Source organism: Nylanderia fulva, unplaced genomic scaffold (genome assembly GCF_048542155.1).
Source record: "Nylanderia fulva isolate GAGA-0341 unplaced genomic scaffold, ASM4854215v1 Scaffold8, whole genome shotgun sequence".
Classification (NCBI taxonomy): Eukaryota; Metazoa; Arthropoda; class Insecta; order Hymenoptera; family Formicidae; genus Nylanderia; species Nylanderia fulva.
In genome coordinates, this window is record NW_028190916.1 from 3,304,524 (window position 1) to 3,328,254 (window position 23,731).

Sequence of the window (23,731 nt, forward strand, 5' to 3'; positions counted from 1 at the left end):
TTATTTAATAATTACTAATGCTGAAAAATTTATGAGAAACTTGATTTTATGTAAAATAATGAGAATACTTATTGAGTCAGCTCTTTTAATTTTTAAAGCCACAATCTCCACTTGATTCCTCTCGACCAATAGAGCCAAACGCGATGTTATTGCGACAATTATGAAAGAAAGAACATTTGAAAAAGGAATTTGAATCCTATGGTTGGGATCTCAAAAATTCCCCTTGTTCCTTCTCTTAACATCCCCTGTAAAGAAAATAGGCGAGAAAAATATTGGTCCGAAAGTCGGCTGGAATCGGGACACGAACCCGAGACCTACCACTTGCCGGGCGACTGCTCTTCCAGCTGAGCTATTCAGACACTCACGAATAAATATTCTTCTCAATGTTTAGGAACAAGGGGAATTTTTGAGATCCCAACCATAGGATTCAAATTCCTTTTTCAAATGTTCTTTCTTTCATAATTGTCGCAATAACATCGCGTTTGGCTCTATTGGTCGAGAGGAATCAAGTGGAGATTGTTGATTTTATGTGTTTAAGAATTTTATGTAAAAGAATTTATAAATAGATAACAAATCTGGGGCGCCTTGCATCTATTTTTTAGATAAGATAAAAAATATTATTATTAATAAAGCTGTGGGATAGATTTGAGCACGAATTTCAAAATTTTAATTCGGAACCTGACAATATTTTTGCAAGATATAGTTTTGTTTTTATCGTCTAAATTTGACAATTTTTCTTTGTCGTCATTATATCTCTTAATAATTAGAGTAATTTTTAGTTTTTCTTGCAATCTCCTGAATGGATGTTAAATACGTAGAAAAATAAAGGAATATTTTAAGTTTTTTGTGTGTGAAGTTGATAATTTTCGAAGGCATTTGCAAAACAAAGGCGTTCGAATAAACATGTTTCGTGTCCATTCCATTATTTGTACAACTTAAAAGAATAAACAAGACGCAAATAAATATTTTACGTGATATTTAAACGAATAAAATATGAGTGAAATTGTCGTGATTTAACAAATATGAACATAATTAATAACTTTCCGATACAGTCTGTGAAAATTAAACTGATCTTGAATATGCACACAATTCTCTCGTCCCGTATGTAATAAACAAATTTAAATTAAAATTATATATACGCCATTTATTATAAAAGAATGTAATTATCATTTTAAATTATATTACATAAGGTCACTTTATTCATATACATAAACTCTACACATTTTTTTTCTATTCAAAGTCCATTAACAAAAAAATTAGTTATTTTTCTTACAATTGTTTAATATTTATCATTAAAAAATGTTCACAATATTAAATAAAATTTTCATAATAAAACTTTTGATAATAATTAATGCAAATTATACTATATATAATAAAATCTTGTTATTCGTTTATACATCTAAAGCATAACTACAAAAAGTGCATTTTTATTTCAATATTTTTTATTTTCATTTATTTATTTAAAAATTACTAATGCTGAAAACTTATGTAAAACTTGATTTTAAGTTTGTAAAAGAATTCATAGACAGTAAATCTGGGGCGCCTTGCATATATCTTTTAGATAAGATAAAAATTGGATAGAGATTATCGATTAACAACGTTAGCGTGTAAAAGTTGCTTTTTATTTTCTGAAAGCAATTTTTAATATCTTTTAGCTTTTTGTCAAAATTAAAACGAGATTGTTTTATATATTGTAATGCCTTTTTTCATAAAACTGCAATATTCGCAATACCAGACAGCATTTATTATAAGCATTTAAAAATTTTTTTGCTTTTATTTAAAATGATCGACAAGAATGTTAAATTCCTCATTTACGAAATATGAGTATAATATATAATATTAATCTAGTTATTTTTTATCATTTGCAGCATGATTACAAAATTTTTGCATAAGTTTAAGAATGTAAAAGCATAAAGCTATACAAAGATACGTACAAAATTTATCGAGAAAGAAGTGTAACTCTCTTTCACCATACGATGACAGCCGATTAAAAAAAATTGCACAATAAATGTTCGGAAATAATTGACACACATTTTCCACGAATTAATTCATACGAGATATTTTTTACAGTGAGAGAGAGAGAGAGAGAGAGAGAGAGAGACGGAAAATGTTTTTGACATTTGCGAAATAACGATGAGACGACCGGCGCGGCGCGGCGAATCAGACGGACCGAGAAAGACAGACGGACAAATCGACATGTCAATCGCGTCGGTTCGCTGCTCGACTGTCGCGAATCCACGGCGGCCCCATTGTTATCGGGAGCGAGCGCAGATCGCCGGGCGGGCGTGCATATGCATACGTGTGCATCGGAATCGCGGATAAATGGCGCCCCGCGCGTCGCTCGCGGAAATCGCTCAGACACGCGCCGCGTTCTCTCTCTCTCCCTCTCTCTCTCTCTCTCTCGACCATGATCATTACACCACGATAAATGGCGACGCGGCTTCCCTCGCGTCCGTCCACGAACGGACGCGCTCGCGAGGGCATAGGGCACCCAGCGACGAGACGCTCGAAGACGACGAGAACGATGATAATAATAATAATAATAATAATTGGCGGGCACTCACCCTATGTCCGGATTCCTCGAGTCGCTGTCTTTTCGAGTGCGGACCGTCTCCGTTGAATGCCATCCTGCGTTGAGTACCGGGCAGACGCGTTTGAATTAGAGCACTCGACGTTGCGACAACAACGACGACGACGAACGAGAAACTACGGTTGCGACGATGACTATGATGACGACGACACGAGGGTATATAGTGTGTATACCGCTCGCAGTTCCTTGCACAACCGTGCCGACGATCTCGTGCGCGCGAACGGGGGAGGGGAGAGGAGGAGAAAAATAATAATCGGTAGAGGATGCACGACGCGACGAGAACAGACAAACGCGCGAGAGCGGCTTAAGGGAAACTGTGCCTAGATCTCGCCGGATGAACGTCAACGCTTCGTGCGAACTGACGGCCGGCCGACCGCTGCGCGCCCTACTGGTGGCTCCGCGAACCAGCGTCTCGCGAGTTTCGCGTCGCGCGTTCTGATTGGCTCGCGCTGTCGTCCGCGCGCGCTCCCATTGGCCGCGCGCCAGTATCATCGATTTCTATGAAGGAAATTTGGCGCGCCGCGCGTCATACGATTGCATTTCTCGAGGCTAAGGTTCCTAATCTGTTTATTTACTGAATATGGAATTAATGGAAGTGTATCGAGATTTGTATATTCAGGCGCGAAAATACAGCATCAAATCTGGCAGGTTGATTTGTAGAAAGAACTCTTCTGTCAAAGGTGTGCACGCGATTGTTACGCACAGATATTACAAGAAATCATACGCAATTATATTAATTTTGATCGAATTTGTACGAAAAGTGTATTAAAAGCATTCTTATTTCTGAATTGAATTGTAGAAAAGATAGAACTTTAGGACAGAATTTATTTTATATAAAATTGTGAAATCAATATTTAATTTTCAAAAAAAAACATGAAATAAATGTTTAATTTTACAATTAATTTTTTGAAGCAATAAGATTCAGATATAAAGTGATTGTTCGATATTTTTCATTGAGTACAATAAAAAGTTTCTAGGAGACAATCTTGCATCAAAGATAGGTTTCAATACGGGAGATAATTGATTTTCTGATAAATATAGAAATCTGTCCAATAATACAATAGTTTCCACTAATGGCGCCAACATCGTTCGTAATGCGCCGAATATTACAATATGCTTCCATTGACTTAGATAAAACATTATTTGTGAATCCTGAAAATCTAAATCTTCAATTTGATGATGCACTTCGAAATTTGCAGTTGCAGCCATGCAATATCTGTAATAATACAAGCATATTTAATTGTCGTAATAACATATATATATGTTCAATTACAATACAATAATACATTAAATTCTCTTTTACTCAACTGTTTAAATGTCATAGAATTTGTCACCTTTACATTCCTCACTTGAGTGTGACATAATTGTTTGTCTTGTTTCATTAAAATAGTTTCCAAGACAGCTCTATAAGCGTGCACCTAAAACATTGCATATTTTAATAACAGCTCAATGACATTTTAGAATATATCTGATACTTAACTATTAAATCTTTGTAATTCCCAGTTTTCAGTTTATCACAGTAACTTTCGATAGCGTGACATGCTACTTCTAATCCTGTATACGACAACTTGTAGTTTGAAAATGATAACAGATATTTACTTAGTGGATACCCATTTGATACATCCATTGGATATCTAAATATTTTTTTATTCTTATTTAATAACTGTAATATCAAAACTATGATATATATATATATATATATTCTGTGGTATCTCAAAGACATACTCCAATGTTAATTTCATATAACAGCATCCAACGATGCAAATGAATCTTGTCTCATGTTGAGATGTGTAAAGCTTCAATAATGTAGCTGCAAGATCTCCACACGGATGTAATCCCACAATGCCAAATTCTGATTTTTTTTCATTTAGATTAAAATCCTTGGAAAATATTTTTTGTATATCTTTAATTGTCTCAGATTGATCAGAATTAGTACTTTCCAGTTTGATTGACACATGTTGTGGAAAATTCACTGACAAGTTAGGCAAATGTTTAGATAAGGAGATTAATAATTCTTGATCCCATTTTCTGTCAATAAAATAAAAGTATTAAATTAATAATAAAGAAATAATATTTTGTAAAGTTAGCATGCAAAAATTGTTAAAAATAATTGTGAAGAAGCTATTGAAAAAATAATATTGAATTACCTGGCTTGCTGTGACAATTCTGCATCTTGTTCAATGCATATTACACATAAGTTATGTTTGAATGCTAATGACCGAGCTAAGTGACCCATTCCTGCTCCAATATCCACAATACATCTTGCATTGGATTTTTGTGCGCAATCTGCACATATCTATAAAGTAAATATTATAAAGAATAATAATACATAAGTAATTTATGTCTAGTATAAATTATTATTTTAAAAATAATTGAACCTGTGCTATCTGTTGTATCTCATGTCGTTTTTTTATCTTAACATGTTTTAGAAAGAGATTATTATGTTTCTTCAAAGCGACGTGTATGTCATTCTTATTTTCCACGATAAAATTCTTCGAATTGCATTCGAATTCTTTTGCTCTGTCGCATCGTAAAATACTTTCGTCATCTCGATAATCTCTGTTTAATTGCAAATCTTTCGTTGTCTGCCGAAGCGCAAGCAATGACAGCGGCCATACGCGTTTGCTAATTGTAAAACATAAATTACATTATTGAATTACATACAAGCAGAACAAAACAAATATAAATCCATATGTAAAAAAGAATTCTGAAAATTGCATCAAAACGTCTGCTTTAATAATATGACTAATCCATGTGATATACGTATAAAAATATAATCATTGACAGTCAGCTGATATGTTTATATGACATCGATTGGCTATCGAATAGAGAATTCCTGGAGTCCCTATCGAGACTCTAGGAATTCTCCAATAATCAATCGGCATATTTGACGAACATTTTATCGCAGAGGTGTAAAGCATCTAATTTTATTAAGCACTCCCATCTATATAGACGTGCATTATCGACCGAAGTGAAACGCACACTCACCACGAGATGTCATTAGCTAACCATCTCCCGAACTCTTCAGGTGACACGTCTTGCAGAACGTTCTTCCAACTATTCGGCAGCCTTTCCCACAATTGTTCCTGGAAGAAATCCTACGAGACGAGATATTTTCCCGTTAATCATTCCTTTCTCAAAGATATATTGAAATGATAGAGGAGAGATGTGCACATAAAAAAATGTACGTATATATATCGTATATATATATATATCATATGTTTACAGACAATACATTCATGCGGTTAAGATCAAAGGGGAGATATATCGTTCGGAAAATCAAAATACGGGATAAACGTCGAAGCTGATTTTTACTGAATTACGTACCACAACATACGAGTCCAATAACCAGCTGTATATATCTAGTACATTGAAGATTTGTTGGATCGTTACGCGAACTTTCGAGCAGACTGCACATGTGCACGTAACTACTGGGGCCAGCCATTGTTGTGTCGAAATGGACGGTATATATGTATAGAGCTAATTGTTCTGACCCGTAACTTTAATCTATTTTTTTTTCAAATTTATATATATTTCGCGTTATTTGTCTATCTAATCTTTTCTATTTCACATAAAACTTATCTCTCTATCTATTTTTTACATAAATTTATTTTATTCATGGATTCGTAATAAATTTGTTTATGATGATTAAAACCTATAATATTTTGATATATTATATAATATATAATTTTTTGATCTATTTTTATATTTGAAATTTTATTAGAAAGTCACGTTATCTATCATAAAACTGGCTACATGAATTTATTGCAAATAAAGAGAAAATAATTTATGTATATATGTATACACAGAGAGAATTTTCTCTTAGAAGTTAATTTCCTGAAAATCATGATACAATATATATGAAAAATCTTGAGGTAATATGATATTGGAAGAATTTTATAAGTTTTTTCTCTGATTAAAAATATTCACCACAAAATAAAAAATATTAATATGTACATAGTAAATTTTACTACATAGTAAAATTATCAAACATATTTCACATCTTATAATGTGGTAGATATTAATATTTTTTTATTATGATAAATATTTTTAATCAGAGAAATGCATAAAAATTCTTCCAATACCATGTTGTCTCACGATTACCATGATTTTCAGGAAAAATTTTAAAAGAAAATTCTCTCTGCGTATGAATTTTATATATAATTTTTAGTTTGTTTATACATATAATAATAATAGTTTACATATTAGTAAACATATTCTAATTTGTGTGTGTATTGTTTTGCAATTTATTTTAATCTTGTAAAAATAACGAACAGTATCGTTCATAATTTAAATAAAAGCTGCAGCTAAGGACTCCTCACTAATAGAAACACTTCACTGCTAGCATGAGTGATTTAATCGAAGAGAAAGTTTATGCTTATTATTCATCGTGCTTTTTATGATTTATTTAAATTAATTGTGATATCGAGAGTGAGATGTTTAGAAAATTGCGATATATTATTTTTAATCAATTTAGAAAAAGATAATAGAAACGATTTTCCGACAAGGCTGCACCGACATTGCAGCGCAAAGTGCATGCGCTAAAATAGAAAGTGCACCGAGCATAACGTCAATTAAAGCTATTTTTCGTCTCATAATGCGTAATTATATAACGTAGTTATGTACTTTCCGCTTATATCTACTCGATAGTCATGAATATCTAGAATGTCTATGTTAAAACTTTTCTTCATTTCAAACTCAATTTAAAAAATGATATGTTTATTGTTTCATAAAATTATTTTTAGAGACAAAAATCTTACGAGTATTACATCGCGTGTCAGTTTCGGTTCGGCACCATTTCTTAATTAGTTCAAACTTGCGCATTCATAGCGTGCAACACCCTTGTAGATTATGAAATAATTTTCTCACGTTGGAAAAGATGAGCGAGAATTTTCCATAATGATTTAAATCACTGTATAGATTAGATAGGATTTCTGAAATGACATGTTTGTATGTCACTAGAATTAAAAATAGAAACGAAAGTATTTTTGTGTAAATAAACTGAAAAACAAATAATTCCGACAATAAGCATTCATATTCATATACAGTTACAAAAATGATATTCAAAGTATAATTTAATACTAAATATTCTATACTATCTATGATAAATAATGTGATTTTCTAATAAAATTTCAAATCACAATAAATAGATCAAAAATTATATATAGTAATAAATAAATTTTAACCATGGCATTTTTATTATAAATAAAAATGTATATATCAATTCCATGAATAAAATAAATTTTAAATATAAGAGATAATTGATATTTATAATAAAAATACTAAATTGGTAAGAGTAAATAACGATGAATGAAGTAAACTTTTTAAAAAAGCTATGCAACAAAACAATTTGATATTTTTTAATTGCAAGCAACAAGCAATATTTTCTATTTAAAATGAGAAAAGGAGTAGAAAATTAAAAATTGATAATGTTATCCTAAAATGTTGTTTCTCTTTATTAATTTTTAATACAAATTCTGTAGCATGATTGACATTTTGTAAATTTACAAAATTTGACTATTATTTTTTATTTTATATAAGAACCGTACTTGCGACATTCTTATGAAAATGCGAACGTGAGGAAAAGGTCTCGATCATTAACCGAGCATCGGATAGCAAGGTCTCATAAAAAATATCACATTGAATGCAGAATGACGATGAGAATCGTTTGCAGGCTTTGTTTATTAATTATAAGAGCTAACGTTATTCCCGCAGCGTCCCACTTTACGGTACTTTCACTCTTCAACAGTTACGTTATTGCTCACATGAAGGTACTGCTCTCAAAGAACTATATGTATAAGTTAGCGACTACATTCTCGTAGAAGGATCGTATCATCTGTAGTTTCATGGGAACTAGGCAAATCAAATTCGCGTAATCTTTTGCCATCGCTGTTACATAGATCGGTCTTGCAATCGCGAAAAGAGAAAAAGATGACGTGACAAGAGTCGTCCCGAGGAAATTTCCACGCTCTTCGTGCGTGAATACGCGACTCGATGGCAAGTATAATAATTGCGTAGCATAATATAAGATATGCGTGCGACACGTAAGATATAAATATTAGACGACAAATTGTTAAATTCCTGCAATAGAGCTAATCTCAATCTAACATTTTATTTAATTGGATAAAGATAATCGCGATGGTCTTATTGTAGAAACCAGTTAGAAAGTATCCTTTCAGGAAAAGTCATTTTGTCACTAGGCAAATGTTTAGTTCTTGTTGTATAATGGTACTGTCTTCGGTAATATCTTGCCAGAATGAATCTATAGATGAAGTAAACGCGATTTCGATATGTATGTAAGACAAATGAAATAAGAATATCATATAGCCACATTTTTCTTTCAAATAAAAATATATACCTATTAGCTCTTGTTTTTTAATTTAAATAAGTTTTTAGTTAATAGAAATTTATATAATTTTGAGCAATTAAATTATATAAATATAATAACGCACGGAGAGAATTTTCTCTTAGAATTTACCCTGATAATCGTGAGACATTATGATATTGAAAGAATTTTATGAGTTTCTTTGATTAATATATTTGTCAGAATAAAAAATATAATAATTAAATATACATGTACATAGTAAAATTAATCGAACATATTTTATATCTTACTGTGGTAGATATTAATATTTTTATTGTGGTAAATATATTAATCAGAGAAATTCTTATAAAATTCTTCTAGTATCATATTGTCCCACGATTACCATGATTTTCAGGATAATTTCAATGAGAAAATTCTCTCTGTGTGTAAATGTATATCGAAAATTACATAATACATTAATTTTACAACAAAAAAATTGGACAGTTTTATGGCAATATATATTTATCACGTTTCGAGAACGGATTTCCTTAAAATACCATAGAGAAAACAGCTTGCGAATAATTAGGACCTTGCCGCTTGACTCTTACGGCGCCGCGGAAAAGTGATAAATCGTTTTTATTGCGTGCGAGATTACATTCGGTTCGGAGAGAAGAGAGTATACGATATCGTTTCTCAGCGAAATGACGATAAATCAACGTAAAATATCGTTTTAGGCCGCGAATTGCTGATTGTCTCAGACGGACGAACAGCGGATCCTGTATTTATCATCTTCGAGTCTGCCGGCTGTTATTCGGACCCTCTTACGCCAACGTATATAAGTGAAAGTTAGCAAGTAGGACGCGCGACGTCCAATCTCGACACCGATGACGTCTAGATGTCCAGAGACCGGAGAGCTTCCTCGTCACCGCCAGGATCGGATTACCGTCTCTGTTGCCAAAAAAATTAATGAATGCCGATATTAAATGACCTAACTTCTGATAACGTGAATAGATTCTTCCGCAACTTTCGAAATTACATGATATGCTCTCTTTGTAATGCGAGGCTTCGTCCCGATTAATTTCCCCTTCGAGTGATCGAAGGCTATCTCTTGGAGAGGTTCAGGAAGATGATAGAAAATTATACCTGTTTTGATGTGATCGGTTCATCTAGAACGAAGGCGGTTGCACAAGTGCGAACGCGAGAACTTTTGCAGAGCACTTTTGCAATCGAAAGAAGGCTCTCCCGCGGGTCATCTCGTTCAATTGCTCCATTAGATCTGCGCCTTTCGTAATGACGAACATGATTATATACAATTTTCTATTATTTCTTGCGACTAAGAGGATTACCTCAGATCGCCTTCGTATCATACCTGGAAAAATGCTTCATGTAATTTATAGGTCAGATCTGTCATACGTTGACGTAACAGGATTCTAATAATCTCTTGCGCTATATGAAATCTTTAGGTACAAGAAGCCTCGATAGATAGAATCATTTTAATTATCATTCCAATCATTATTTGAAATCTTTAGAAAAATTATAAATAATGATATCTTTCAAAACTTATTTTTAATATTTATATTATACCTTCATGCTTTTAAATAATGTAAAAATGTGCGTTGTGCATATAAAATTTCTAAAAGCGAAAGCAGTTATTTTGCAGAAAAGAAGTGCAAGGATAGAAATTATCATTTTTTTCTTATAGAATATTTTCTACGACGACGATATTCTATATTTTATTTAAACGTATATAAATGTTCAAAACTTATTTTTTATATAAATATACAATTATATTATACAAGGTAATATATAATTCTAAATGTATATATAATGGTACATAATGGTACATAATTATATGTTTATATAAAAAATAAGTTTTGAAAGTATACACACGCGTAAAGAAAAGATGAAATATCACTCGTAAAAAACATTCTACAAGAATGAAGAATCATTTCTGTCCGCTGTAATAATATCTGTCCACTTTTACATCTCGCAAAATTAATCAAAATTGCTTTCGCTTTTAGAGAATTTAGTTGTAATATGCAACTGACTTGCACTATTTAAAATCATGAATGTGAATACACCTATTATTCGAGAGATCCACAAGGGAAAGTCAAAGGCTAGAATGCTAATGATAATATAATTACAGACGAGATTTAATGGTGTCCATCACAGAGACTGAGCACAAGAATAAGAACTGTAACACTTAATCGTCTTGCGACTTATCAATAATCGTATCGATGTGTATTTTTGCTTGCAGGTGCAAGAATCATTGAACCGATCGGAAACGATCACCTGTCTCAAGGAAATCGCAGCTTAGCGCAAGTTATCCCATAGGGAAAGTATTCGCTCGGATTGACGGCATAAAGAGACCTAGCTCTTTCACCGAATAGACCGCACCGAGAGAAGAAAGAAAGGCAGGTTTCGATTTCGATGGGCCTTGGAGGTCGCGGAAGAGCGTAATGGCGTTTAGTATAATCGTCCCCACCATCCTCGATTGGACGGATTTGAAGAAAGTCGTCGTTCTGAAGAAGATACGCTCTATACTGCCTGCATCTGCCTCTCTCCGTCTCCTTTCATCTCTTACTCTTTCTTTCCATCGTTCTCGCTTATGTACGTGTCTACATGCACCACGGATACAACAAATACCAATGAAACGTGTGCACATCGAGGGGGGCCCCGGAGAAAGGTGCTGCTCCAACGTCTTCGATATTAGAGAGGAGCTTCTTGAGGAGCGGTGGCCCCAAGGTGGTGGTGGCACCGGGTAGGGAGAAACAGGCCCCTGGGCTTGATCTGTCCTCAGTTCCCATGCGAGGCTTCGCTCGATATCGTTCAGCAAGACAACGCACGATCGTCCCGAGCGGTGTCATGCCGCGAGTCAGCCGTCTTTAACGCGAAAATCGGCCGGTGAGAGAAGTGCGTGACCCTTTCGGCGAAGACCAAACGAGGAAGAGCGACGAGGAACGACTATACAGGATGTGGTCCGCAAAGCTGGTAATTATTAAATTAACGGAGAGCGTATTTGCGAGCGAGGGATGAACCCTCTTAGGACGAAGACCGCTCGTACTTTCATTGTAATAAGCGCGTGTCGCGCGAAACCCTCTCGATTCTATCATTTGCAATCAGCGAGCGTATCGGCGCTCGTGAAACGGGGAAAGTGCATTAATAAAACTCGGCGAACGCGACCGGCAACGAAACGACCGATAATCTCTGCTCGGATAATTGACCGTTTATAATCGCAAACGTGTTTCATCATCGGTTTCAAATCGGTTTCATATACCGCTTTTTCTTCGCAGCTGGGCTCTGCAGTTTCGAATGCGACTTTGAAAATGCGCGCGCATCTCGTATCTCGCGCCAAGAGAGATGCTCGGGGCCTTATTCGAATATGCTAACCAGCGTCGAGAGAGGCACCGAATTCTCGAGGTGAAACGCGACGCCATACAGTCTTGAACTTTGATTCTCTCTTTCTTTCTCTTTCACCCACTTTTCGGCTGACTTCGAAAAATTAATCGAGCACATTGAAGCACATTCTCTTACATGGTGATTTATATGTATTTATTAAATTGTGGAAAAGAATGATAAAAAATTGATTGGATTTAATTATATTTTTGAATTAGTTTATTACATTATTATGAAAAATAATATTAAAATAATGAAAATATGTCATTTAATCTTGTCAATAATTGCGTTAATGAGACACCCGGAAATCTGCAATTTCTCGGTAATAAAAGTTTGGGAACCGAACGATTTCAGAGAAACGAGAAACGTCCGATATGTTGCAAGTCGGTCTCACCATATCGAGAGCGCGATCCCAACTGGGAATTGCTTATCAGGTTAACTGTTCCTCGATTCTCGCTAGCATACCAATCGATTCAAGGCCTGTTAAGGTCTTGGATGCGTTTTCTGGTTATTAAACGGGTTACTCGGTTATCAGAGCGCGTAAAGTCCCCCTTTTTTACATTTTTGCTTGTTGTGTTAATCGATTTAAAATGGTGACATCATCAATCCATTAGCATAGGACTATGTCAAACGGCGTAGTCTCATGTGCTACTTCTCTCAGTTCGAATTAAAAAGATTAATTAATACTCTGTCAAAGCGCTAAAAAAAATTTATTTCTCATATTAAAAATTTTAAACTTTACAATAAATATTAGTTTTATAAATATCAATATATGGCTAAAGCGGTTTATGAAATAAAAAAATTGTTGTCGATGCGTCGAATTTTTTTTTCTTTTCCAGGTATTTTTGGCGGCGACGCTCCTCGTCGCCGTGGCTTTCGCCAAGGAGGAGAACTCGTCGTCAAAGAATCGCGACAAGCGTCAACAACTCGCCTTCCACTTGCGAAAGGGCGGCCGTTTGCCGCCATATGCCGTGCAGATGGAACCGATAGTGCAGTACTCTCAAAGGGATCCTCTGTATAATCCTTTAGCTAGCCCGAAGAGTGACGATCTGTACAAAGAGAGTCCGCTAAGTTACTATCCAACGGAACCTGAGCCGATTATTGAGATCATTATTAAGGAATCTAACGAATCTCTGCCGACTCCGGTACCACCACCGCTTCCACCTCAACCACGGCCCACTAAGGAACCTATTCAGGTGTTCTACGTCAAGTACGAGAAGAAAAAAGGTTACGGTGACAAGACTCGCGTCGTCTACGACCCGCCGATTCCCGCGTTGACGCCGGTGGAGGAACACGAGGAGATTAAACCGGATAATCACGTACCATATACGGAAGAACCGACACAGACGGCGACGTTGGCGCCGCTTCCGGAACCGTCGACGACTCTGCGCGCTATTATTCGACCCGACAGCGAAGTATATCACTCTGGCGGTAGTGGCATTCGTGTGACCTTCGGCACCGAGCAAGTACCACCCAATAGCCACAATAAGCGCAGCGACTTGGAGACGCCGGGGAACAGTGCGCAACAACATACCAGCAAACCGACAGTATCTCCAGGATCGCCGAAGAGACAGCACGGTCCGTACCAGCCGCTGCAGCCACCATTGCAGCCTCCGCGAGTACTACCCGCATTTCCGCAACAACGTATCGTTAACTCATTTCCACCTCAGCAGCAAGCGCTGCAGCAGCCGCCAACGTTTTTGCAGCAGCAGCAGCAGCCGCCGACGTTCTTGCAACAACAGCAAACGCCAACGTTCTTGCAACAGCAGCAACATCAGCAACAGCCGCCACCACCACCGCCGCCACCACCGCCATCGCATCATCAGACATTTCCGCCTCAGCAACCCTTGAGAAATCCGTCGCCATCGCCATCGAGATCATCCCAGCGACATCCCATAACGATTCAGGGTTTACCAGAAGTGCAACAACGCGCACAATTCAACAGTTTCGGCCCACCGCCGCATCGTGTTAACATCAATCATCCACAACAACCTGGATTCCCGCCAAGTTTATCAGTGTCGCATCAAAATGTACACTTGCAAAATCAACCGCTACCGTTACCACAGAATAACTTTGCCGAACCACCCCCACAGTCGCTATCCATTAGACCTGGAGGCTTTAACTCGGAGTCGCCGCAACAGCCGTTGCCCAGACCAAACAGCTTCAACGTTGAGCCTCCACCACAATCGCTACCTCCGTTCAAACAGCAAGAACTGGAGAAGCAGCGGTATCACGAGCAACGACGACAGCAAGATGTGTTAAAACAACGGGAACATCAACGGCAACACGAACAGCAGCGACATCAAGAACACCAACGATTCCTGGAACAGCAAAGACAAATCGAACAGCAGAGATTGTTGGAGCAACAGAGGCAGCAAGAACATCAGAGACAACAGGAGCATCAAAGACTTCAAGAACAGCAGCGATTGCAGGAACAACAACGTTTACAAGAACAGCAGCAATTTCAAGAGCTGCAACGTTTGCAGGAGCAACGTAGGCGGAAGCAGGAACAGGAGCAGAAGCTTCTTCAAGAACAACAACGATATCGCGCGCAGCTTAAATACAATCAGCCGCAGCTTCAACAACCGCAACGACCGGCAGGCGAAATCTTCAAAGCTATTCCGAAACTGGAGCAGCATTACGCAATCAGAGAGAATCCGCTACATCCCGGTCCGTTCCCACCAAATCCCTCGGTAGTGCAACCAACCGCGTTTCCTGAAATTTCTCAGAGCCAGTATATCTCACAATCAGCGCAACCGCTCGATATTCTTCACGAATCCCAACAAGTCTCCGCGAATGTATCACCGAGTCGTTACATCTCCGCCGATACTCTTCAGCAGCAACATCAACAATTAAACGCGAAACACCAGACCTATCAAAACAATCAACAGAGCTTCTTCTCGCAGAATCGTCCGACGACGCAGCAACGACCGCAGATCGCCTCCTCTCAACAGCATTCCATATGGGGTCGACCGGTGCAGAACAATCCCACGCAGAAGATCTACGCGACGCCAGTTAGCCCTTCCGAAGACTTCAACTCGCTGTCGACTGCCAGAACGTTCCTGCCGACAACGACGTCCACGACAACGACTACAACTACCACCACGACTACCGAGGCGCCAACTACGCTCTCGCCGAACAAGGCGGCCAAGATCCAGGAGAACATCGCCAACCTGCCGGACGAAGTACCGGACGATATCAGGGAGCAGCTGCTGAGCTCCGGCATTTTGGGCAACGCCGACATTCAGATTCTCGATTACGACAAGATCGGCGACATACCAATCGAGAAACTGCCGCCGGAAGCGCTGGCGAATTTCTACGGCGCCGGAGGCGGTGCGGCTATCGCTGCCGGCAGCGAACCTGTGCCGGCGATCGCCAAGAAACCGGTGACGAAGACAGCGCAGCCGCCGTCGAAGAAGACGTCATCCACCGTCGTCACCATTTCCAGCAATGGCGGTTCGACTAAGTTCGAGCAGGCTACCTTGCGACCCGGCGGCGTCGAGATGAAAGTAGTACGCTTTGATCCGAATACGGAGCAAGGCCAGGCCGTGGCGGAGGCGCACATACGGGACGACGCGACCCGGCTCGAGCCGGTGACCGTGAGAGCGCACGGAGACCCCGTTCAATACAATCGTTACTTGCCGCTTAAAGTGAGCGGTGCGTCCTTCCCGATACCGGACGTGCCGGAGCTCAACGGCCGTAGGATCTCGAGCGTCGTGGTGCTGGCACCTGTCGACTACGACTTTCTCGGCGGCGAGGAGAAGGAGATTATCACGGATTCGCAGCGGCGCGGCAGAAAGGCCGGTGGCGACGTGCAGCCGGTCAGATTTCTCGCCGGCGACACCCTCAAGCAACTCGTGAAGAAACCCACCGCGGAGAACTACAAGAAGTGGCTCGAGCAGGAGAGCCGCACCGAGCCGCAGAGACAGTCCGTTGTGCTTCTGGTCACCATGTGAGTATCGATCTCAACGAGCGTAGATTGTTGTATAATTCGTTTTTTATTAACGTCGACTGAGGCTCGTTGCGAGATTTTTATTGCGGTGTAGATAATAAGTAATTATTAATATTCATTTTTCTAATGGTTCTTTTTAAAGAAGAAAAATTGTCTGATTTTTTGCATTATTTTATATTGGATAGAATAATATATATATATTTTTTGTTATTATATATAATTTATTATATATATATTATGTATATTATATATATTTTTTAAATAATATTATATAATATCTATATTTTTCTAATATAATGAAACTGAACTTATATATACATTCAGGTTTAAGAAGACCATTTTATTGATTAATTAAAATTTTCTTTATTTCTTTAGTATGTGCATATAATTAAATATTTTCTTATCTATAAATATTGGAACTTGTTATTTGTTCTTATTTTATTAATTCATAATCTATTTCTAATTACAGTTATTAAATGTATTTGTCTTGTAATTTGGTATTAAGAATTCACGATTTCCTTCGTAATTTTGTCCTTTCATTTTTATATTATACATACTTATGTATCTATTATCAACTAGTTGACTAGTCATTTGCTTCACTAGGTTTTTAACATGTATGTGATTCTCTCGTCGTATATTATTATTTACATGGTCTATCTCGCGAATCTACTTGAAAGTCAAGGAATTTGCTAGCGCTACGCGCTTTCACTCGTCGCGATTTTTCAGGCCGAGAGACGGCGGTGATCAGGGTGACAAGGAAATCTTCATGTATGATGTGACCTCTGGATCCGTCAGCAAACTGGCCGGTGACCTTTCAACAGCATTTGTGGACGCCGCCGAAAGCAATTCTGACGGTACTGACTCTATCGAAAATCCCTTCTCGACATACTAATTTTATTTTAAAAAAGCTCTCCTTTTCAGTTCAATGTTTAAAACATAATTTGTGGTCGCTATACGCAGCTATTTTCTGAAAGTTTCATAATTTATTATATCCTACAGTGTTATTACATTTTAAACTTTATTTTAATTTAAACGAATTGTCTCTTACATTTTTTTCAGATATAACATAATTAATCGAATATATTTCAAGTGGCTTAAATTAAATCAAATTTAATTTTTTTGTATATTTGTTCTCATTTTGCAATAATGGATAGATTTAAAAAAATGGATTTTTTAGATCTATTATACGACCGTATCGTAATTAATAAATAGTAAATGCTGATTTATAAAAGAGGCGGATATATTTTCCTCAAATTGTCACATAATGCATTTTTATTGCAGTTAGAATAAAAAAAGAGGCAGCTTCTTTTCAGAATAAGAGGGAGAGTATATCGAGAGTATAATTATATATGTATTTCAAACTTATAAGTATCTTGTAGATATATTAAATATGTATTATTATGTACATAAGAATAATTTTGTACTTTTTTATACAAAATAAAATGCAGTCTCTTGATGTTTGCACATGTATATGTATATTTCTCGTAGCTCATGTGTGCGTATGCTAATATTACAGTATATCTATTGTCAAAATATACTTAATATGCATTTTCTGTAAAGATGCAATGCATTCATCATGGATTTATATATTGGAATATTTAAAATTTTACTTATTTTATATATATTTAAAAGCGCATATACATATAATTCATTGAAAAGAAATTTTGCTCTTTTTATATGTTATATGTTTTCATGTATGTATTATATATACAGCATTAAAATATTTAATCTTATAATATATAATGTTAAAAATTATTTAAGACAGAGAAAGTATACTTATAAAATATAATAATATTAATATATTTAATAATATATTATATTTAATAATTAATTCTTACAATTATGTGTATTATATTTCAAAATACATATATAGAGGCTCTTTTATGTAAAGCTATACATATAACTTACTATCGTATATGACTGTTAAAAGTGATATTATATTATATGCACACTTTGCTAAGAGCATGAAAAAAAAAACAGAATTTGTTTTATATTGTATTTACATATAAGAGCGACCTATCTCAGACCAGTTTATTTCTTTTATGACAACTCGTGTCTATATATGGCAGTCAGTACGTTTGATAGCAAATAATTACTTCCATTATTAACCTTAAATATATTACATTGTTGTTCAAAACAATAGCTTATATATATTTTAAAACAATAATACTCAGGTATAACGTCAAAGTGACATTATTTTAACTATGGAGCTATATATTTCGATATAAATTGCAATTAATGAAACATCATTCATATACGTCTACTTTCATTCATGTACGACATATGCTTTCATTCATTTATGACGTATTCATTGAGGTATTGTCATTGATAATCGCTTAAAATGTACCAAGGATAACGATCTCGAACAGTTTAGGTTAATAATAAAGAAAATTTCTACATAATCTACAGTCGGTATTTTGCGTCCCGAGTCTGCGTATTTGCAGAAGCTTTCTCTAACGTATAAGCGTACACTATACAAGAATACAGGATCGTTGTAGATAATTTTTGTCAATAATATACAGCAACAAAAACGTGCGTACAACAATTGATATCGTTATAAAATCTTTCTGCATATGTAACATAGTGATTTGCCACGATTTTGCTTTAATCAATCTAATTGAACGGATTTGTGGTTAAATCAGGTTATATTGTCGACATTGACAATTATTTTCCGATTTGTTTATTCTCCTAAATAAATTGAAAAATATGTCAAACTGGCGAAGTCACAGCAACGGTGCCGAGCGAAGAGATACGTCTAAAAATGATAAAGAAGATAGACATGAGAGGAGCAACGATTCTCACAGAGGTAGATCCCAAAGAGACAGGAGCAGAGACAGAGATCACAGAGGTAGCAGACGCGATCATCCCAGAAGAGACGACGAGAAGCAGAATGGGAAGAAGAAATATGAGAGATCGCCACCGAAAAGAGAGAATAGTCATTCCAGACACAGGGAACGCAATGAAAGGAGCAGAAGTAGAGACAGAAGAGATGACACTGGAAGAAGACGCAATGATCAGCATAAGCAGAAGAGAAGCTCGGATGATGTGAAAATTAAAAGAGAATCTTCTGTCGAATGGGGTAAAGCGAATGTAAAGGTTGAGAAAGAGAAACCCAACTTTGAAGTGTCGGGAAAATTAACAGAGGACATGAATACTGTCAATGGAGTAGTTATAAAGTATTCTGAGCCGCAAGATGCTAAGAAACCCAAACGCAGATGGAGACTGTATCCCTTCAAAGGCGAGAAAGCATTGCCTACGTTATATATTCATCGTCAGTCAGCATATCTTATGGGTAGAGATCGTAAAGTAGCCGACATACCTTTAGATCATCCCTCGTGTTCCAAACAACATGCTGCTCTGCAATATCGTTTAGTTCCCTATCAAAAAGAGGGAGGAATCGAAGGTAGAAGAATACGACCATATATTATTGACTTAGAGTCAGCAAATGGGACATTTGTAAATAATGTAAAGTTAGAACCAAGAAGATATCATGAATTGTTAGAAAAAGATGTAGTACGATTTGGCTTCAGTACCAGAGAATATGTTCTGTTACATGAACATAGTAAGGATGACTTATTAGATGATGATGTACCTCTTACAAATGCAACTTAGGTAAATAATTTTATATTATACTTATTGTATTTGTAATATAGAGTGCATAATATTATAAATTCAATTAGGCAACATTAAAATCTGAAACTATTTAATATTATATAATACTTTGGGAAAAAAGAAAAAAAATAGTGATAAAATGCTTGATTTTTCTTATAAAATATAATGAGAATTAGATTTTATATTAGCAATAATTTTGCTTTTCTTATATTGATCTCTTACACTGAAAACATTCGTATCATTTAAATTAATTAAAATACATCTGTTTTTCAATTTTCAGGATTAATTCTGACAGAGAGAAATATCCATTAATGAATATGTATGAAGACTGATGACATAAATCAAATTGATTTATCTGAAGAATCAAGAGGACAAGAATCAATGAAAGGAAAAAAGTCCCAGTACGTGTGTAGATACAAAACCTCGAGCTTCTGGACCCCTGGAGACCCTATGCATATTGAATGTTATATATATTGAAGATGTAAGATACCAACTCTCAAAAGTTCCTGAAAAATATATTGAAAATCCAAAATTTAATAATTTATTTCCCTTTTGTATTATTTTATAAATATTTTAAAGGAATTTAAAGATAAAAAGTATTTCTTTTTTGCAGGTTCTCTTAAATTAGTTAAAACATTTATATATATATATATATATATTTATGTATTATTTACAATTATTAATTCTATTACTGATTGACTATATTTATAAAGCAACTTGAAATTAGAAACTTTAAGAATAATCAGTCCATTAATGTAAATTTCACAAGATTTTATACATTCAAAAACCCCTATCTTTTCGGAATAAGATTATAATATACACTTTTATATTATTAAAACTATGTAAAAAACTTAACAAATTTTCGCTTTCTATAGTATTTGTTAATTATCATCAAACGTGAAATTTGTACAATGAATAATGAGGAATTTCGTAAATTATTAAATAAATATGTTATTAAAAATGTAGCGATTATAAACTTAAACTATACTTCACATTTATCGTTTCCTATCAACATATTCTTATATTTAAATAACAATTTCGCGATTATTATTATCGCGCAATATCTATACGTCATAAAACGATCTGCCATAATTTGTTGCATAAGTTTTGAGTATATAAAAGTTTATGTATGTACATTAAAATGGCAGTTTAAAGCTATTTAACTTTGCTCTTCACTTCGCAACTCTTCATTTTCACATATAAGATATTTGGATTTTAATAATATTAATATATAAGGAGTTTTTAAATTTTCTCAAATAGTTTGATATATATATTTAAGGCACCATGTTGTAGAAAAAAAAGAAAAAAATTTTTGAGCAAAATCTTACTATATATATAACTATCTTTTTTTTAATTAACACAACAAATATATCTGTGTAAATCTTTATAGTAGAATAGATCTATGATAAAAATAATTTCATGTCATCATTTAGAATTATAAAAAAGCACTACAAAAATAGTAACTAGAAATAATGATCTAGAAATTTATTGTCGTGTAATAATTATAGTTATGCAAAGTCCTACAGATCTAATCGAGCGTGACTCATTGTCAGGTTATTTAATTATCGAATATTACACATATCACTCGTAAATTTTAAATATAATTCATAGGAATCTTATTTTTCCAGCCGCTACGATCAAGGATTCACGATCCGTTCACTCTGACAGCGTCCGTATTTATATTTGTATAGGTATTAACAATGTTGCTCTCCTCGACTACGGACGAATCTCGCAGTAGATTCAACAATGTGCTATTTATCATGAGCGGTATATTTGGCCTGCCGTTTTGCAAGTTCGAATGAGTTTTTTGGATTTTCGGTAACGCACACTTTGTCACCGCACCCTCGTTCGAAGGCACTTCCCTGTTTCCCGCGACGTTCGCCAGGACGTTCTTCAGACACGGGATAACCGACTGCGAATTGATCAAGGACGAGCTAGGACGCGTGGAAGGTGCCAAGCTGTGCGAGCTAGAACTTCTACCTTCGATGCTGGTTTCCGAATCCCTTCGTTCATCGTTCGACTCAGTCCTGTATTTTGGTCCGTTCAAGGAAGAGAAGGAATCCCTCTTCGGTGTCGTCTTTGCAATTGAGTTTATCGATTTCGAGCTGTCCAACGTGTTGTATTTTTCTGGCATGCCCGAAATTAACGTGCCCCTTTGATCTGACAAATTCAGACTAGTGATCGACGATCTCTTTTCGCATAATTTTCCATCAGATTGCTTTCGCTCTGTCGTGGAATGTTCTTTATGTTCCTGTGTGGTCTCGGTAGGCAAACTGCATTTACGATCTTGATTCGTGCAATTAATCTTACTGATATTTGTTAAATTCTGGTCCGAGATGTGACTTGAACGAGGTACTTCGTAACCACTCGTAGGATTTTCTTTTAAAACGACATCCTCGTTATCCGCTAATAATTCTAGGTACTTTGGAACTTCACCTGATTGCGGGTTGAGCATGGCATAATTCGAGGTTTGGAGAAATGGTTGCATATCCCGGCTTCCTTCAGAGCTGCTGGATTTCCAGGAATTTCCTATACAAAATATCAATTACAATTTATAAAGTGTTAGAAAATATTATTCTCTTAAAATATGTTTCTTTATAATAAAACAAAATAATTCTGTAGTATCTTGATCTAATTTTGTATGTTACATATGTATATTGTTATATTTATTATATATATAATGTATTATAAATTATAATACGCATTCGAATTAATTATAATGATAGGAGAAATATGAGCTTGCAATAATGAATAAAAAATGAAAAATATTTCTTTTCAGCGTCGAATGATATAGGCAGATGATGTTTATTAAAACCCACCTGAATTATTATGATATTGATTCTCGTCAGCAAAGTAAGCCATGTTAGACACGCCTGCAAGCACGAGCCATGCAATGATAAATATGTATTTAAGCAAACGATAATATTCCAGTATATTTAAGAATTTAAGGAAAGAAGTATGTGATAATATTTCGTTACATGATTTGATAATATCAAATTAAATGAATGTATGAGAAAAAAAAACATGCTTATATTTTTTTCAATAAGATATGATATATAATTAAAATTAGTTTAAAAATAAGTTTTATATTATCAGCTTGCATTTGATATTTAATTTGTAAATAATATTTTCTCGTAGTCTATCCATTTATAATTTGTAAACTATTGTATGCATTGTAAGATATTCTGTGCCTTGTTCCATGTTTGTAATATATTTCTCATATCTATATTTTAAAGAAACATACCCAACTATTACATTGTATATAAATAATCAGTATATGTAGTCACTTTATAATAGCAAAATAAATGATTAATGAACGCATTAAATATTAATGTAATGCAGATTTGCAGATGCGAGTAAAACAAAAACTTGTGTATTTTCAGTCAACATTCGATCGAGTTGCAAAAATTAATTGCTCCATGCAGTGATGTGAGTAAAAAAAGAATTAATGTTAATTTACCTCTGCGAGTCAAATAATGTCCAGTATGCACCGGGCTCAATGCTGCATCTTCTATGTTGCTTCTCAAACCGACGATATTTTCTAGACAAATTTTGAAGCTTGGTCTAGCATCCGCTGCACTCCAGCAACGCATCATTAATTGATGCAACGTCGGTGGACAATTGAGAGGTTTTTGTAGTCTGCCGCCTGCACGCACGAAATGTAAAACTTCGAGATTATTCCTGGCAGGATATGGTTGCTGACCCAATGACGTAATCTCCCATATTAACACGCCGAATGCCCAAACGTCACTCTGCGAAGTAAATATTCCGTCCACCAAGGATTCCGGTGCCATCCAGCGAACCGGTAATAGACCTTCTCCTTCCTAAAACATAATTTGCGCTAATTAATTTCTTTTTTTGCCTAAATTGCTCTTAA

General features: G+C 35.4%; 5 protein-coding genes across 12 annotated transcripts in view; 2 read left to right on the forward strand and 3 right to left on the reverse strand.

The window, feature by feature from the left end:
• Positions 1-2,951, reverse strand: part of sm (heterogeneous nuclear ribonucleoprotein L) — a 178,752-nt gene extending 175,801 nt beyond the window's left edge. The window contains exon 1 of one of the 4 annotated variants that reach the window (XM_085489232.1): positions 2,565-2,951. In XM_085489232.1, coding sequence (XP_085345358.1) covers positions 2,565-2,627 — 63 coding nt within the window. In that variant the 5' untranslated portion in view covers positions 2,628-2,951. Of the gene's footprint in view, positions 1-1,934; positions 2,065-2,564 lie in introns of those variants that run through there. The other 3 variants (XM_085489230.1, XM_085489231.1, XM_085489229.1) reach the window with 3 other exon arrangements.
• A 225-nt stretch (positions 2,952-3,176) lies between these two features.
• LOC114945563 (methyltransferase-like protein 25B) lies at positions 3,177-8,477 on the reverse strand. Its single transcript, XM_085489285.1, has 9 exons — positions 8,403-8,477; positions 5,918-6,070; positions 5,579-5,688; positions 4,969-5,215; positions 4,738-4,886; positions 4,316-4,618; positions 4,071-4,224; positions 3,899-4,008; positions 3,177-3,806 (listed from the first exon to the last, which is right to left on the reverse strand). The coding sequence occupies exons 1-9, from the start codon at positions 8,475-8,477 to the stop codon at positions 3,512-3,514; spliced, it is 1,596 nt and encodes a 531-aa protein (XP_085345411.1). The 3' UTR covers positions 3,177-3,511.
• On the forward strand, positions 5,549-17,706 carry LOC114936350 (uncharacterized). 3 transcript variants are annotated; one of them, XM_085489141.1, is made up of 5 exons: positions 5,549-5,618; positions 5,819-6,054; positions 11,152-11,885; positions 13,130-16,242; positions 16,969-17,706. In XM_085489141.1, the coding sequence occupies exons 3-5, from the start codon at positions 11,868-11,870 to the stop codon at positions 17,132-17,134; spliced, it is 3,297 nt and encodes a 1,098-aa protein (XP_085345267.1). In that variant the 5' UTR covers positions 5,549-5,618; positions 5,819-6,054; positions 11,152-11,867; the 3' UTR covers positions 17,135-17,706. The 3 variants fall into 3 exon arrangements, with proteins under 3 accessions (XP_085345267.1, XP_029165360.2, XP_085345268.1); XM_029309527.2 differs by lacking the exon at positions 5,819-6,054 and having other exon boundaries at positions 5,559-5,774; XM_085489142.1 differs by lacking the exons at positions 5,549-5,618; positions 5,819-6,054 and adding an exon at positions 7,816-8,587.
• Positions 17,707-18,674: 968 nt separating this feature from the next.
• LOC114936323 (smad nuclear-interacting protein 1) lies at positions 18,675-20,386 on the forward strand. The gene is made up of 3 exons (XM_029309501.2): positions 18,675-18,774; positions 18,885-19,854; positions 20,135-20,386. The coding sequence occupies exon 2, from the start codon at positions 18,949-18,951 to the stop codon at positions 19,852-19,854; it is 906 nt and encodes a 301-aa protein (XP_029165334.1). The 5' UTR covers positions 18,675-18,774; positions 18,885-18,948; the 3' UTR covers positions 20,135-20,386.
• Positions 20,387-21,225: 839 nt separating this feature from the next.
• sev (receptor protein-tyrosine kinase sevenless) overlaps positions 21,226-23,731 on the reverse strand; it is a 39,788-nt gene continuing 37,282 nt past the window's right edge. For all 3 annotated transcript variants that reach the window (XM_085489280.1, XM_085489279.1, XM_085489281.1), the window contains 2 exons: positions 23,315-23,678; positions 21,226-22,383 (listed from right to left, as the gene is read on the reverse strand). In XM_085489280.1, coding sequence (XP_085345406.1) covers positions 21,500-22,383; positions 23,315-23,678 — 1,248 coding nt within the window. In that variant the 3' untranslated portion in view covers positions 21,226-21,499. The remainder of the gene's footprint in view (positions 22,384-23,314; positions 23,679-23,731) is intronic.

What these genes read in the sequence shown, in the direction of transcription:
- LOC114945563 (XM_085489285.1), bottom strand. Translation starts at nt 8,477, where the DNA reads ATGGCAAAAGATTACGCGAATTTGATTTGCCTAGTTCCCATGAAACTA. An exon ending in GAATTGTCACAGCAAGCCAG is followed by an intron (nt 4,619 to 4,737) that starts GTAATTCAATAT and finishes TTTTATTGACAG; the next exon opens with AAAATGGGATCAAGAATTAT. An exon ending in GGAATTACAAAGATTTAATA is followed by an intron (nt 4,009 to 4,070) that starts GTTAAGTATCAG and finishes GCAATGTTTTAG; the next exon opens with GTGCACGCTTATAGAGCTGT.
- LOC114936350 (XM_085489141.1), top strand. An exon ending in GTTGTGCTTCTGGTCACCAT is followed by an intron (nt 16,243 to 16,968) that starts GTGAGTATCGAT and finishes GCGATTTTTCAG; the next exon opens with GCCGAGAGACGGCGGTGATC.
- LOC114936323 (XM_029309501.2), top strand. Translation starts at nt 18,949, where the DNA reads ATGTCAAACTGGCGAAGTCACAGCAACGGTGCCGAGCGAAGAGATACG.